At 40.1% G+C, this 14,827-nt stretch overlaps 1 protein-coding gene across 1 annotated transcript in view; it reads right to left on the bottom strand.

Moving 5' to 3' along the window:
- Positions 1–14,827, bottom strand: part of ATF6 (activating transcription factor 6) — a 212,236-nt gene that overhangs the window by 49,285 nt on the left and 148,124 nt on the right. The window contains exon 15 of the mRNA XM_062192629.1: positions 10,132–10,216. Within this exon, the coding sequence (XP_062048613.1) occupies positions 10,132–10,216 (85 nt within the window). The remainder of the gene's footprint in view (positions 1–10,131; positions 10,217–14,827) is intronic.

Genomic DNA, 14,827 nt, shown 5'->3' with positions numbered 1-14,827 from the left:
CCACTCCCATCTCCACAAGCTTTCTGTCCTGTAAGAGCATCTGGCTGGTAAGTGAGCAGCAGTCCAAAACAACAGTTGTACGAGAGAGATAAAGGTTGCTAGTTTAGCAGGGCTGGTGGCATTGATGGGGGAAAGCAAAGCCCAAAGAGAGCTGAATCTCAGTTAGCAATTTCTCAGGGGTATTTTCTACAAGAGCCGCACAAAGATGCGGATGCCTCCAGATTCGGATGCCGCCATCTGACAACGGGCTTTTCCATTTCACCTACTTCTTCGAATGGTAGTACCGGGCTTTCAGTGTACTGGTGTCAAAATAAAGGAATCAGCTTTCACTTCTCTCTCCTTCGTAAACCATCAGCTGCCAAAAGCTACAGGTTTTTCCTTTGCAATTCCCTTTGAAATGTCTCCCTTCTCTGCACACTAGGCCGTTAATTACCTCACCCCAGGATGGCTGCAATGTCCCCAACAGTTGATCTTCTCTGCAGATTCCGCTTACCCTACCCTTCCTCTTAGCTCATCTTCTCTTGCCCTCCCCCCCCCCCCGCCTCTTTTTTAACAGACCTCGGCCAGGTTAACAGTTTCTTAACAGAGTCTTCACTGTGTTATTCTTATGTTTGATGACGTGAAGTCCCTTCCTTAACTCATCAATGACCTGAATAAACACTTAATTCTCATCTCTATTTAAATGAATTCTCTCTTTACTGATTCCGTCCAGACACACGCACCACGCTCATTCCCAACTCAGCACGTGGTAGAGTGCTGCAGCAAGAGGCAGCTGCTAATTTCTCTACACCATATCCATTATTTCTTTATTGAAAGAACTCCAATTTCTTTTTTCAAATCACAGCATCTGCTTAAAATATTATGTTTCTGAGCTTCCTTTGAAGTTAAGCCTAAACATTTGACACCATCAATGAGGCACAAGAAAAAGTCTGCTAGAAATTTCTGGAAAATGCTTGCTTTCCTAATAGATACCATGTCTCCCTTCTTTTTCTTGCCTGGGTTATAAATGTGATAGTTTGAGCTGCAGCAGTCACTTTGTGATCACTGGGGAGAGGCCAAGAGAATTTCAGCAGTCTTGGCCGTAAAACCTTTAGGTTGTTGAATCAGCACCAACAACTGGACAGCTTTGTTTCTATTCTTAGGTGCAGACATCTCGGTATATTAAAAAGCAAACACACAAACAAAATAAAATAAAATACAATTTAATTAGGTCAAAGCTTAGTTAGGTTTTTGTCAATTTAGCTGGGTGCAATCCTTACTAAGTAAATACTTTACTTATATACTCACATTCCAAGTGTACTTGATGGTCCAGTTCAAATTTTATCTCCCCAGGTATGACTGATGTTAGTTATCCAGAATCTATTATCTATCATATTCCTTTAGCTTGAGTCTATAACACAGGCATTTAGAGTTTATACTACCTGGTACCTAACTGATTTCTCTTTTAAAAAATTAACCAGCATAGGCCGGCGCTGCGGCTCACTAGGCTAATCCTCTGCCTGCGGCACCGGTACTCCGGGTTCTAGTCCCGGTCAGGGCGCCAGATTCTGTTCCGGTTGCTCCTCTTCCAGTCCAGCTCTCTGCTGTGGCCCAGGAAGGCAGTAGAGGATGGCCCAAGTGCTTGGGTCCCTGCACCTGCATGGGAGACCAGGAGAAGCACCTGGCTCCTGGCTTCGGATTGAAGCAACACGCCGGCCGTGGCAGCCATTTGGGGGGTGAACCAATGGAAGGAAGACCTTTTTCTCTGTGTCTCTCTCTCACTGTCTAACTCTGACTGTCAAAAAAAATAAAAAATAAAAAATAAAAAAATAACCAGCATAGTGTAAACCAGAACTGTTGGTCTCAGCTTAACTGTTAACTTAGCATCACTGGGAGCAGGAAGGAAGGTACTGAGCTAAAAAGGAATTGCGCCAAGATTTGCTCACATTTTAAAGACAATTTGAGTTACCCTCTGCCTTATTTAGGTGACTGTCTTCTCAGTAGAAAATTTCCAATCAGCCCAGAGCTCACCATGTAAACTTACATCTTTACAAAGCCATTTCCCATTATCTTTTATATAGCAAATGTTTACTCCTATCATCTTATTTGCCAGTCATACATAATTGATGGATCTATGTGTGTATTTTCAGGGAAAAAAATTACATTTTTTCAGGTGAATAGTATGACTTTTTCTTTTATCGATAGAAGTTCTTAGTATAGGATTTTTACTACTGGTTTTAGGAATGAGTCAAAAGAAAAGTATGATTATGCATTTAAAACATTAAAATATATTTTTAAGACTCTATTCACTCAACTTTGTGATTGCAACTATTTAACACTGAAATCGAATGGACTGCAAAAAAATGCAAGGTTGTAAATACACTATTTTTTAAGAGATCATCCACAGCCCTTCAAGGCGAAAGGAATCTGTGAGAGTACAAGGCACCAGCCTGCCTAAGCAGAGCAAACACGACAGTTTCCAAATAAACTGGCTTTGTGATAGCCACTTCCACAACACTGGGATCGTCAAAAGCAGAGGTATTAGCTTTCTCTTATTATTAAAACCAAAACATTTATTTGGTTGGCTTGCTTCCTGACCTTTTGCTATGCCCTCTCCAACTGAAAACATGCTTCATGAGCTGGCACTGGTATTTGCATACCATTGCAAGTAAATTCTTCCAGATTTCCTTTACATGGCAATAACTTTAAAATGAAATATAATTACAGTGTAGCTTGTAGTCATTTGTTCATCAACCTGGGCCCTGAATGATGGTACAACTGCATTGGATAACAGTATTGATCATTTTTATTACTTGTGTACCACACTACAGGGTCCCTGGCTTACAGAAGGGATGGAGAAAGGTAACAACAAATTAATGAAATCATTGGTGAAAGTGTAGGACAGATCTGCTGATGGTGGTGTTCATAGGGTCTACTCCCTGGTGAAAGATATCTACAGAGTAGCTATCATTTTAAAAATATCAAAACATTATCTTATGGTCTATCTTGTTGAATTTTACTTATCAAGAGTGAAAGTAAGGGAATGAGCAATTTTATCAGAACATTCGGTGGAAATAATTAAATAAGAATTTAAGAATTTAAAAGCAGGAAATGTTGACTTACAGGATTGTAATTAGAACTTTCAGAATCCTTTGAAAAAATAGCAATAGTTTTTAATTCATCATCCACTACTCTGCCAACCATGCAATCTTTTTTTTTACAAGTCTCTCTAAAGCATACTTAGCATTTTATCTTCAGTGACTTTCAGTGTGAGGATTTCCTCAAAGATTTTCTTGCAGTGTCACTAATCTGTTTTCAAATCTCTTACGAAAGAAAGAAATTTAAATAATAAACAAATGCAAAATGCCAAAAATAATTTTACAAAAATAAAACTGGCCCAGAGAACACAGAACACATGATGGGTAATTTCTAAATGGCATCAATTTCACCCTCACATCTTACTCTTTCATCATTTATGAAGCTCTTTTTCCACAGCTCAAAACCACAAAGTATAATCATCATACATTATAGTTTAAGACCAGACACTGACCTGGAAATGTAATTTACTTTGCTCAAACTGGGAAATAAAAATTCCTCTATCCAAATATTCTTATCCAGTGTACTACATAAACCAGTTGCTCAATAAAATCTGATTTTTGTCTTTACTTTCTGTCTTTATCATACTCTCCAAAAATTCTACAGCCTCCATTTAAGTAATAAAGAGAGATCAACAAAAATCCATTTTTTAGTTACAGGCAACTTTTAAACTCAAAAAAGACAGAAAATATATTTTATTCAACTTTATCAAACCTTTGTATTGCTCAGAATGAAAAACCAACCCCAATATTAGGGATATCCTACACTGTCTCTGCTCTTTTAATAAACAGATGCCCAAACTCTAGACATCTATATAAATTATACTCTTCAGAGTATCAACTACACAGTTACAGTATAGCTTGCCAAATACACATGCCTAAATGCCAAAGCAGTCTACATCTGAGAACTGGTGAGTCCTATAAGATTGTAGTTTTCTACGTCAACATTTTGCTTGTTTTTTCCTGCAGAACAATTTTGAAAAGAAGGTTCGTAATTGCAATTCGTTCTTCACTGTGAACTCCAAATCTCCAACTAATGTGATAGAAAGGTAGTTAACATTTTAATTATCTCACATTATCAAAAATCATTCTAAACCATACTTGTCAGCTACTACTAATCACAGGAAGTATTTAAAAAGTGAAATTTTTTCAAGGGATCTCAAAGTAATTACTGTACATAACATCATTAAGATTATGACTGTGTATAACATAACACCATAAGGATAAAGCACTATAAAAATCTAAATTAGGGGCTGGTGCTGTGGTATAGTAGGTAAAGCTGCTGCCCGCAGTGCCAGCATCCCATATGGGTGCAGGTTTGAGTCCTGGCTGCTCCACTTTTGATTCAGCTCTCTGCTGTGGCCTGGGGAAGCAGTGAAAGATGGTCCAAGTCCCTGGGCCTCTGCACCCACCTGGAAAGAACCAAAGGAAGCTCCTTGCTTCGGATCAGCGCAGCTCTGGCTATTGTGGCCAACTGGGGAGTGAACCAGTGGATGGAAGACCCCCCCGCCCCGCCCCGCCTCTTCTTTTCTCTGTGTAACTCTGACTTTCAAATAAATAAATAAATCTTTTAAAAAATCTATATTAAAGTTTGGAGCTCTGCTGTGTAGTGGTTGCATAAATTGGTACACAATGCACTGTATGTAATGGTACCTAGATGAATCTTCAGTTATAAGATGAAGCTAATACTTAGCTAGCAGCTGAGCACTATTTGAGTTAACATAGGTGAGTGTGCCTCACCCTGCAAAGTGTCCTAACCAGGTACTATTCTCGGTGCTGGGACTATGGTGCTAAGTAGTAAGAGTAACCAAAAGATCCCTGTCCTCATAGAGGAGGAGAAGCTGGCTAAGCTGACTGAGGAGATCTAGGGGGAAAACTAGACCTGCTATGACACCACAGACGCTTAGAAAATAGTGTTTCAAGAAAGAGGGACAGTCAAAAATGTATAGGAAGGGACTGACTGGGAACTTCTCAAAGAAGACACTGATAGTATCATTGCACTGGTGGTTTACATTTGACAAAACTTACTCAACTATACACACAAAATTTGAGCTTTCTCATATGCACATGATACTTCAATAAGTCTAATTTTATTTTATTTTTTAATTTTTTTGACAGACAGAGTTAGACAGTGACAGAGAGAGAGGGAGAAAGGTCTTCCTTCCATTGGTTCACTCTCCAAATGGCCGCTACGGCCAGTGCACCGTGCTGATCCGAAGCCAGGAGCCAGGTGCTTCTCCTGGTCTCCCATGCAGGTGCAGGGCTCAAGCACTTGGGCCATCCTCCACTGCACTCCCGGGCCACAGCAGAGAGCTGGACTGGAAGAGGAGCAACAAGGGCAGAATCCAGCGCCCTGACTGGGACTAGAACCAGGGATGCCAGCGCCGCAGGCGGAGGATTAATAAGTCTAATTTTTTTTTTTTTTTTGACAGGCAGAGTGGACAGTGAGAGAGAGAGAGAGACAGAGAGAAAGGTCTTCCTTTGCCGTTGGTTCACCCTCTAATGGCCGCCGCGGTAGCGCGCTGCGGCCGGCGCACCGCGCTGTTCCGATGGCAGGAGCCAGGTGCTTATCCTGGTCTCCCATGGGGTGCAGAGCCCAAACACTTGGGCCATCCTCCACTGCACTCCCTGGCCACAGCAGAGAGCTGGCCTGGAAGAGGGGCAACCGGGACAGGATCGATGCCCCGACCGGGACTAGAACCCGGTGTGCCGGCAATTTTTACAAATGTAAATGTCATGAAGACAATGAAATGGGCAGAGGAGCTAATCCAGATTAAAGGAAACTAATGACATATGACAAACGGACATACTCTGTGATGTTTACATCCTGAATTTAATAAAACCATTAAAAAGCTTTGGGGTCAATGGTGGGGGGGAATCTGAATACAGACCCAACTTTAAACTCTACTGTATCAATGTTAAACTTTTTTTTTCTGTTTAGTGTGGTCATTTTATTGTGGCTATGTAACAGATTTTTTTTTTTTTTTTCTGTAGGAGATGCATTTTCAAAGGTTAAGGTGTAATGTTTTGGGTGTCTGAAACTTACTCTTATTTTTTTAAAGTGAGTGCAGACAAAAATAAAGCAAATATAGAAAAATGCTTAACAACTGGTGGAATCTAGGTAAGGGGTAGATACTGTACTTATCTTTCAATCTGTCTATAGATTTGAAATGTCTAAAAACAAAGAATTAGGAAACTAAATAAAGCAGGAAGAGTCAGCTGTGCCAAATACTTTGAGAAGTCAGGTAGGATGAGAAGGGAGCCAGAGATTGTGCACCGATGACTGGCTTGTGAGATATTCAAATAACCAAGGAAGTAACAGAGAGAAGGTAGTTTCAAGCAATTTCAAAGGCGAGACAAGGGGCAAAACTTGGTGGGAGCAGACAGAGAAAACTGGGAGATAAGGAAGTAGAGGCAGTGAGTGCAAATAACTCGAGCGTGTTCTAGGTATAACAGCAGAGAAATTGGACTTGGAGCCAAAGTCTTCCTACACCAAAGACATTCTGTATGCTGACAGCAGCGATCCAGTAGAGCAGACATTAATCATGTGAAAGAAAGATGGTGTCAGTGCAGGAGCAATGTCTTTGAAACTGAGAAAGGTGCTAGGATTTAGCCCAAAAAGGGAGGAGTCACTTTAGATGACAGTGATGATGACAATGGTGACAACAGTGGTAACACACAGCTGGAAATAAACAGGCACTAATTGAAGCATTTTTACTCATTTAATTTCTCCCTTCAATCCTAGAAGGAAGGCAATTACTCTTATCTTCTTTTACATATGGGGAAGCTGAGGCATCGAACAGTGAATTGATTGTTCAACAATATACATCTAGTAAGTAGCCACGCTGGGATTTAGAACCCTATGCAAGAGACTTTGCTTGTAGTGTAGCAAGAGAAGGCAACGTTTATGGGTGTAGAAGCAGCTGGGCTGGTAGTAGTGGAAACATGAGGTAGCTCTTGCATGAGCACATCTATTTTCTCAATGTTGCATTTGGTGAGTTCATTAGCTGAGGGGGTTGGGAGAGGGGATGTGGGGGATTTGAGAAGAGAAGGTGAGAAATTCTTGTTTCAGAGAGAAGGAAAGTGAATTTACTAGCAGCGCCTAAGAGCACTGAATGCCTTTTTGAAGTTAACAGTCATAAATTTGAAATGAAGTTACTTGTCCTTACTAGACAGTATTTTCTAGCAATTTTTAGCTACTTGAGAGCAGGCATAAAGAGGATGGTTGGATTCAACTATGGTGGGGTTTTTTCCAGGCAAGTGAAGCCTAGGAAGAAAGGATCCAGGGAGTAAGGGGTGTCTGTGAGACAGTGGTGATAGAACCAGACTACGGAATTTAGGCTGGGTAAGAGGAATGTATGGCCATTAACTATGTGATGGGTATACAGAAAAAGACTGGAGATTTGTGAGGAAAGAGAGTGCCTTGAGTGTGGATGTTAAAGTAAGAGTGAGTAACAGAAAGCAGGATGTTCAAGATTCGAAAGGGAGCACTACTATAGATGATAAGGTCTAGATTGTGACCATGTGGAGAGCAACTGAGGTGGTGCAGACTAAACTATGACTGGATCTAAAAAGACTAGAATATGGGATGACTTGTCTGTGCGGGTGTTGGCGTTGCACAGGGAGAGGAAGCAGTAGTGGAGTGTAGGTACGGGAGGTGACAGGAACAAAGAAAGGTAAGAGGAATGAATTTGTCTGACAGTATACACTGGCAGGGGGACTGAAGGAGAAAGAAGGACAGATACACAGGAGGTTGTGGGGAGCAACGCTAGCACCAACCACATAAACCATCTGCAGGTTCTGAGGTACATTAGTGGGGAAGAAATATCAGGATCTAATTGGAGAAGTGTCAGCAGAGCAAGAGGGACCGCTGAGAGAAGAGGCTGAGGATGCAGCATAGCACTTAATACATGTTATACACTCAACCAGCATTTCCCAAATTTAAATCTTAATATTTTTTTTTTGACAGGCAGAGTGGACAGTGAGGGAGAGAGAGAGAGAGAAAGGTCTTCCTTTTTGCTGTTGGTTCACCCTCCAATGGCCGCCGCGGCCGGTGCACCGTGCTTATCTGAAGCCAGGAGCCAGGTGCTTCTCCTGGTATCCCATGGGGTGCAGGGCCCAAGGACCTGGGCCATCCTCCACTGCACTCCCGGGCCACAGCAGAGAGCTGGACTGGAAGAGGGGCAACCGGGACAGAATCCGGCGCCCCGATTGGGACTAGATCCTGGGGTGTTGGCACCGCAGGTGGAGGATTAGCCTAGTGAGCTGCAGTGCCAGCCATAAATCTTAATTTTTCTAATAGCTTACTATGTTTAAAACAAGAAAAAAAATCAGAAAGAAACTTATTTACAAAGAATCTGGAACAGACTGAAAAGGAAATGATCCTCTAATGATTGTATTTTCCAAATCCATGAAAGGCTCATCTTCAAAAATCAGTCCTCTGACCAAGATAAACAAAATCAAACAGCATCTTATTATTTTTGGCTTAACATAAATGGAGCTCACTGTTATAAAATAAAACCAGGCATTTTTTTGCATAAGAACTCGATATTAGAAGAAAAAACTTCAGTGAATTATGCCTTGATGGAGCTTAGAAATAAACTTTCTGAAGATGAGTTGAGCAAAAATGAAACTATTACAATGCAAGCAAAGAAACCCAGGCATCCATGGGGAAAACCTGAGATTTCTCAGATTCTGTTCTCTCTTTGGAGTACAACAAACTTCACTTTTGAATCTACCGTCCTTCTTCAGAAAGTAATCCAATTATTCGGTGAATAACCTTATAGGTGTGCCTTTATTGAAGACATTCCTCTCAATGTTATCATTTTTTCCTTTAAATTTGTTCTGAATGTCTTTGTGACACTAAGCAAATAGTATACATTTTTTATACTTCAACAACAAAAAAATTATTTATGTTTTATGTCTATAAAGTTGCTTCCAAAGCATTTTTGATAAGCTGTCTGTGTATAACTCATGAAATTCTACAGTCATCCAAGGTCTTAAAACATATAATGAATAATGCCTGTACCTCAAAGGCTAAATGCTATTAGAATTCATTTAGAATCTCCCCTAAAATGTAGTGTTTTGTTTTATAATTCTATTTAAGGATTTCAGATTATCAGTCAGAATGTGGACTGGTTCAACCGCGGGTTGGTTCATTTTCATCTTCCTCATATACTATAAAGGTCTTATCACACGATGGGAAATTTACCAATGGTTCTATTACACCAGGTAAATAGGCCTGAGAAAGAAGGCTGACTTCCTTGTTTCAATAAGCCTAATTTGAAATATCAGAGAAAGCAGTTAGTCAATAGCATACATTGTGCTCATTTCTAACACACAGCTGGTATTGGGAGTAAGTTATTTCTCGTCTTCATGTAGAACCCAGCTGGAAGTAATCTCGCCTGCACTGAATTTCTTGAGCACTTAGTATATTACCTATGGGACTTTCTCTCTGGAGGACAGTGATTTCTGTACTTGTTTTATTTCCCCTTCTAGACTATACACAGGTATTCCATGCCTTAACATCTCTGGACAGCCTCAAAGTGTCATAGTATTATTAGTATTTCCTTTAATACCCATTACTAGTAGTAGAATGAAATGTAATAGTAATACTGTCAATTTCAAACTCATCAGTATCATGGATTAAAATAAATAGGCATCTGTGGCTTGTTCCAGAATCATACCAATGTTCAGGTAACACAGGAAACTGCACTGAACTCCAAAAATCTAACTCACAAATCTGCTGTTAGAACACAGCAGGAACTTCTTACATTGCACATAAGACTAGGAAGAATCCAGACAGGAAGTATGCAGAACAATCAGGATGCCAGCTGCACTACTTATGTAAATAAGTGAGAACCATTTTTTTGTAAAGTAATTTTTAAAACAAATACTAAAATTTAAAAATGACATTTTGGTGAAAATGTCCCCCAAATACCACATTGATGTATACTGTTACCTACCCAACTGAAAAATTTCATGTTTTTAATTAATTCAGAGAATCTTGACCAAATAAAGAATCTCACATTGTTCACAAATCAAAATTTCAACTTACCATTTATGTTTATTGCTGGTAATACAATTGACATTTTGGGTCTTGTGGTCTTGTTGTGGGTGGTAGCTGGTAACAGTAGGTGATCCTAAAATCAACAAAGAACAATTTGTTATGTGTAACAACTAGCTTAGTCCTAAAACAGGCCAAATTGAATATTTCCAAGAGGCCAACACTTCACTGGAATCATGAAAAATGACAAGTTTTATTTAAACTTAAGGTTAATCAACTACAAATTACCTTAGGATTATTCATTCATTAATGAATATTAACAGAGTGTCCATCATTACCAGATTCTATGCAGTCTTCTTGAATTACTCCTAGGTTCTGATAACATATATGCTACAATTTTTTTTTTTTTTTTGACAGGCAGAGTGGACAGTGAGAGAGAGACAGAGAGGAAGGTCTTCCTTTTGCCGTTGGTTCACCCTCCAATGGCCGCCGCGGTAGCGCGCTGTGGCCGGCGCACCGCACTGTTCCGATGGCAGGAGCCAGGTGCTTCTCCTGGTCTCCCATGGGGTGCAGGGCCCAAGCACTTGGGCCATCCTCCACTGCACTCCCTGGCCACAGCAGAGAGCTGGCCTGGAAGAGGGGCAACCGGGACAGGATCGGTGCCCCGACCAGGACTAGAACCCGGTGTGCCGGCGCCGCAAGGCGGAGGATTAGCCCTTTGAGCCACGGCGCCGGCCAACATATATGCTACAATTTTTAAGAGTACTGGTCAAGCAGTCAGGACAAGGGTTTTAATTCTAGTTTCTTCCACTAAATAGCTGTATGGTCTGGACAAGACTACACGTCCTTTCTGGGCCTCAGTTTCCAGTCCTGTAAAGTGATAGAGGCTACATAAGATAATATCACAAGATTCTGCAGTTACCTATCCACTAAAAAGTCATTTTCAAACTTTTTTGTTTTTTAAGGGGAGGAAGATTTTTTTCCCCTCCAACAAGATTCCTATCTCAGATTATCAATATATTAAAGAGGCTCTGTCTGAAGCAAAGCCAGGGCCTAGAGTCTTGCTTGCTTGAGCTCTTCTTATCCCTTTGAAGGGGTCATAGCATTAGACATTTATTTGTAATCAAAATGAACATTTCAAAGAATGTAGAGTTCTCGCCTTTAAAAAGCATAGATTTTAAAAATTATAAATGCATATTTAGCAAAAGTATTTAGTACTGAATATGATACAGCCAACTTTTAATGATCTATATGTAACTCATCTGAAGTTGCTGGTTTCCAGCTACACAATAGCCACACAATTACTAAAAGTAAAAACAAGCCAAAGAGATTCTGGTTGCAGACAAAAGGGGCATACAAGTGCCCTGAACTGCGTATATGTAGGTATTTTAAAGCTGATTATAAATGACTAATGATTTCAACCTTATCTGTTTTCAATAGCTCCTCTTCTTCCTAGGAAAAATCTAAAAATTGTCAGAGAAAAAAAAAGATACCATTTCTTAAAACTGAGCCTAAGTATAACACATTCTACTTTCTTTTCTTGTTTCTATGTTCATTGTTCCCTCATTCATTCAACGAACTTACTACATGGATAGACTTACCAAAAAGAAGGATTTTAAATAGCTGGAATGATAAAAGTTCACGGCACTTTAGCTCAAAGTCAGTGTTACTATGAAATTTGACTATTAACAAAGCTAAGAAAAAATCTAGAATGTGGAAAACAAATTGAAACTGATGTACATGAACAGAACTGGGTAGAAAACATTCCAGTAACTGTTTGTACTTTGCATAATTCAAGGCAACATTTCCATGAGAACATGATTTTTAAAAGAGGGGATTGGGAAGATGAGTGAAGTCCTGTTCCAGTGCCAACACTGCAGCATGGGAGTTTGTGTTTTGTTTTACACGCATTGTCAGACACAAGGATCACAGATTTCTGAGAATAATATATTATAACCAAGAAAAAACATAACTTGTTGATCTTCATGCTACAAAAATTATAAATAGCTTAATTCCTGTAATTAAAATGCTGCTCTAGGGTCTCTAAATTGAATGAGAAAACAAACCAAAACACTTACAAGCCCCAAATTAAGGCTATTGTAAAAACAAACACAGATTCCATTTGTCATGGGTTAAGGTCAGGCTCAGACTTAATTCTGAATTGTCTGTTAAGATCTCAATGACATACCAAATGTTTTAAACATGATTTTCTGAAAATACTGTCTCCTACTTTCTCTCTTCATTAAATTTTAAATAAAAGAGTTAATTTTGTAACAAAAGGCCAAATGCTATGATTAATGAAAAAAGAATATTACAGTTAACGTGTCTTGTCTGTAGTTAAAGATTTTTAAATGTGGAACAGCTTCTAATTTAATTTGTTTGCCAAGAAGCCCAAAGACCAGAACTGGAACCAACACTACAAACCCTAACAGTGTTTATCTTAACATGAAAACAAATTACAGGGGCCAGTAGCGGGTAAAGCTGCCACCTGCAGTGCCGGCATCCCATATGGGCACTGGTTCAAGTCCCAGCTGCTCTACTTCCGATCCAGCTCTCTCCTATGGTCTGGGAAAGCAGTGGAAGATGACCCAAGTGCTTGGGCCCCTGCACCCCCATGGGAGACCTGGAAGAAGCTCCTGGCTCCTGGCTTCGGATCGGCATAGTTCCGGCCAAGGCAACCATTTGGGGAGTGAACCAGCAAACAGAAGACCCCTCTCTCTCTGCCTCCACCTCCCTGTAACTCTAACTTTCAAATAAAATAAATAAAATCTTTTTAAAAAAACTAATTATGTACATGTAACTAGATCACTGTAGTTGCTTCATTTAATATTTACCTTCACTTTCTCAAAATAAATGTAACTTGAAACTCACAACAATGATTTTGAAGCAATTTTTACCCATGCTCATCTTAATCTTTTTCAGATAATTAATCCTGTTAATCACATATCCAGAAACAAAGGAGCTTTTCTTAATCCACAAATATATTTACTTACTTCTTACCAGTCATCTTAAAAAAAAAAAAAGACCACCCAGGCGTAGTGTCCTGCCAATAAGTCAACTGTGCTACAGAGGACATTTTCTTTAAAATCAACAACAAAAAACAAATTGGGACTGGTGCTGTGGTGTAGCGGGTAAAACCTCCACCTACACTGCCAGCATCCCATATGGGCACTGACTGGTTCGAGTCCCAGTTGCTCCACTTCCGATCCAGCTCTTTGCTATGGCCTGAGGAAGCAGCAGAAGATGGCCCAAGTCCTTGGGTCCCATGGGAGACCCGGAAGAAGCTCCTGGCTCCTGCCTTCGGATCAGCACAGCTCTGGCCATTGCAGCCATCTGGGGAGTGAATTAGCCGATAGAAGACCTCTCCTTCCCTCCCTCTCTCTCTCTCTGCCTCTGCCTTTCAAATAAATAAATAAATAAATCTTAAAAAAAAAAAATCCAGGTTTTCATTTTGTTGGGGTAAGCAATGTAAATTTTGGCAAAAAAAAAAAAAAAAGCATTCACATCCAGTAAATGCTTTCCTTCTTCTATAATATTTGAATAGAAACAGAATCTACAACATTCAGTTGGGCACAAAGTCACAAGAATAAAGGCTGTATTCCCCAGCTTCCCGTGTGACCAGGTGAAGCCACATACTCTGGTCAATGGGCTGTAAGAAGAAGAAGTGCACGCAACTTCTTCAAGGTGGTAATGGTAGAAGGGCACCCTCTTCCTTCCCTTTTCTCCATCCAGACAGCTAGAAAGCAGATGTGACTGCCAGAACTGGGCCCATGAGACTTAAGCTGCAAGTTGACAAAAACAGAAAGAGGAAGGGATCCTGATGATTAAGGAGTTCACAAATTCAAATTTTTTAAGACCACTAATTAAATTTTCTGTAACTCAAAGCCTAAAGCTAATCCTAATTACTAGTTATAAATCTGTGAAATAGTATAAAAGTATTTATTTGGTCAAGAGGAATCTAAGTAAAAATTAATCAGGGACAACTATGCTGTTTTTTTGTAAATATTTATGTATTTATTTAAAGGAAAGAGTTACAGAGAGGCAGAGGCAGAGAGAGAGAGAGAGAGAGAGAGAGAGAGAGAGAGAGAGGTCTTCCATCCACTGATTTACTCTCTAGATGGCCGCAATGGCCAGAGTTGTGTCAATCTGAAGCCAGGAGCCAAGAGCTTCTTCTAGGTCTCCCACATGGGTGCAGGGGCCCAAGGACTTGGGCCATCTTCTACTGTTTTCCCAGGCCATAGCAGAGAGCTGGATCAAAGTGGAGCAGCCAGGACTTGAACCGGCACCCATACAGGATGTCGGCACTGGATGCGGCTGCTATGCCACAGGGGCGGCCCCCAGCTATGGTTTTTTTTTTTTTTTTACAGTATAGAAAATCTATATTTATTATTTAGCCTTCTTGATATACCTCCTACCACTATAATTTCATTTAAATGCTTATTAATTAACTAATGGAGGAAACTGAATCCTGGAAAAGTAGAGATACAGTTTGACAAATCTGAATTAAATTCTTCCTTTCCTATTAAGTCAGCTAGAACAATCCAACTGCAATAAAAATCAAACTACTTTTTTTTAAAAAAAAAGATTTACTTATTTATTTGAAAGGCAGCATTATAGAGAGGTAGAGGCAGAGAGAGAGAGGGGGAGGGAGGGAGGGAGGGAGAGATCTTCCATCTGTTGGGTCACTCCCCAAATGGCTACAATGGCCAGAGCTGGGCCAATCTGAAGCCAGGAGCCTGAAGCTTCT

Source organism: Lepus europaeus, chromosome 5 (genome assembly GCF_033115175.1).
Source record: "Lepus europaeus isolate LE1 chromosome 5, mLepTim1.pri, whole genome shotgun sequence".
NCBI classification, from domain to species: Eukaryota; Metazoa; Chordata; class Mammalia; order Lagomorpha; family Leporidae; genus Lepus; species Lepus europaeus.
The sequence above is the reverse complement of the archived record's forward strand: the minus strand, read 5'-3'. Positions and strand labels throughout refer to the sequence as shown.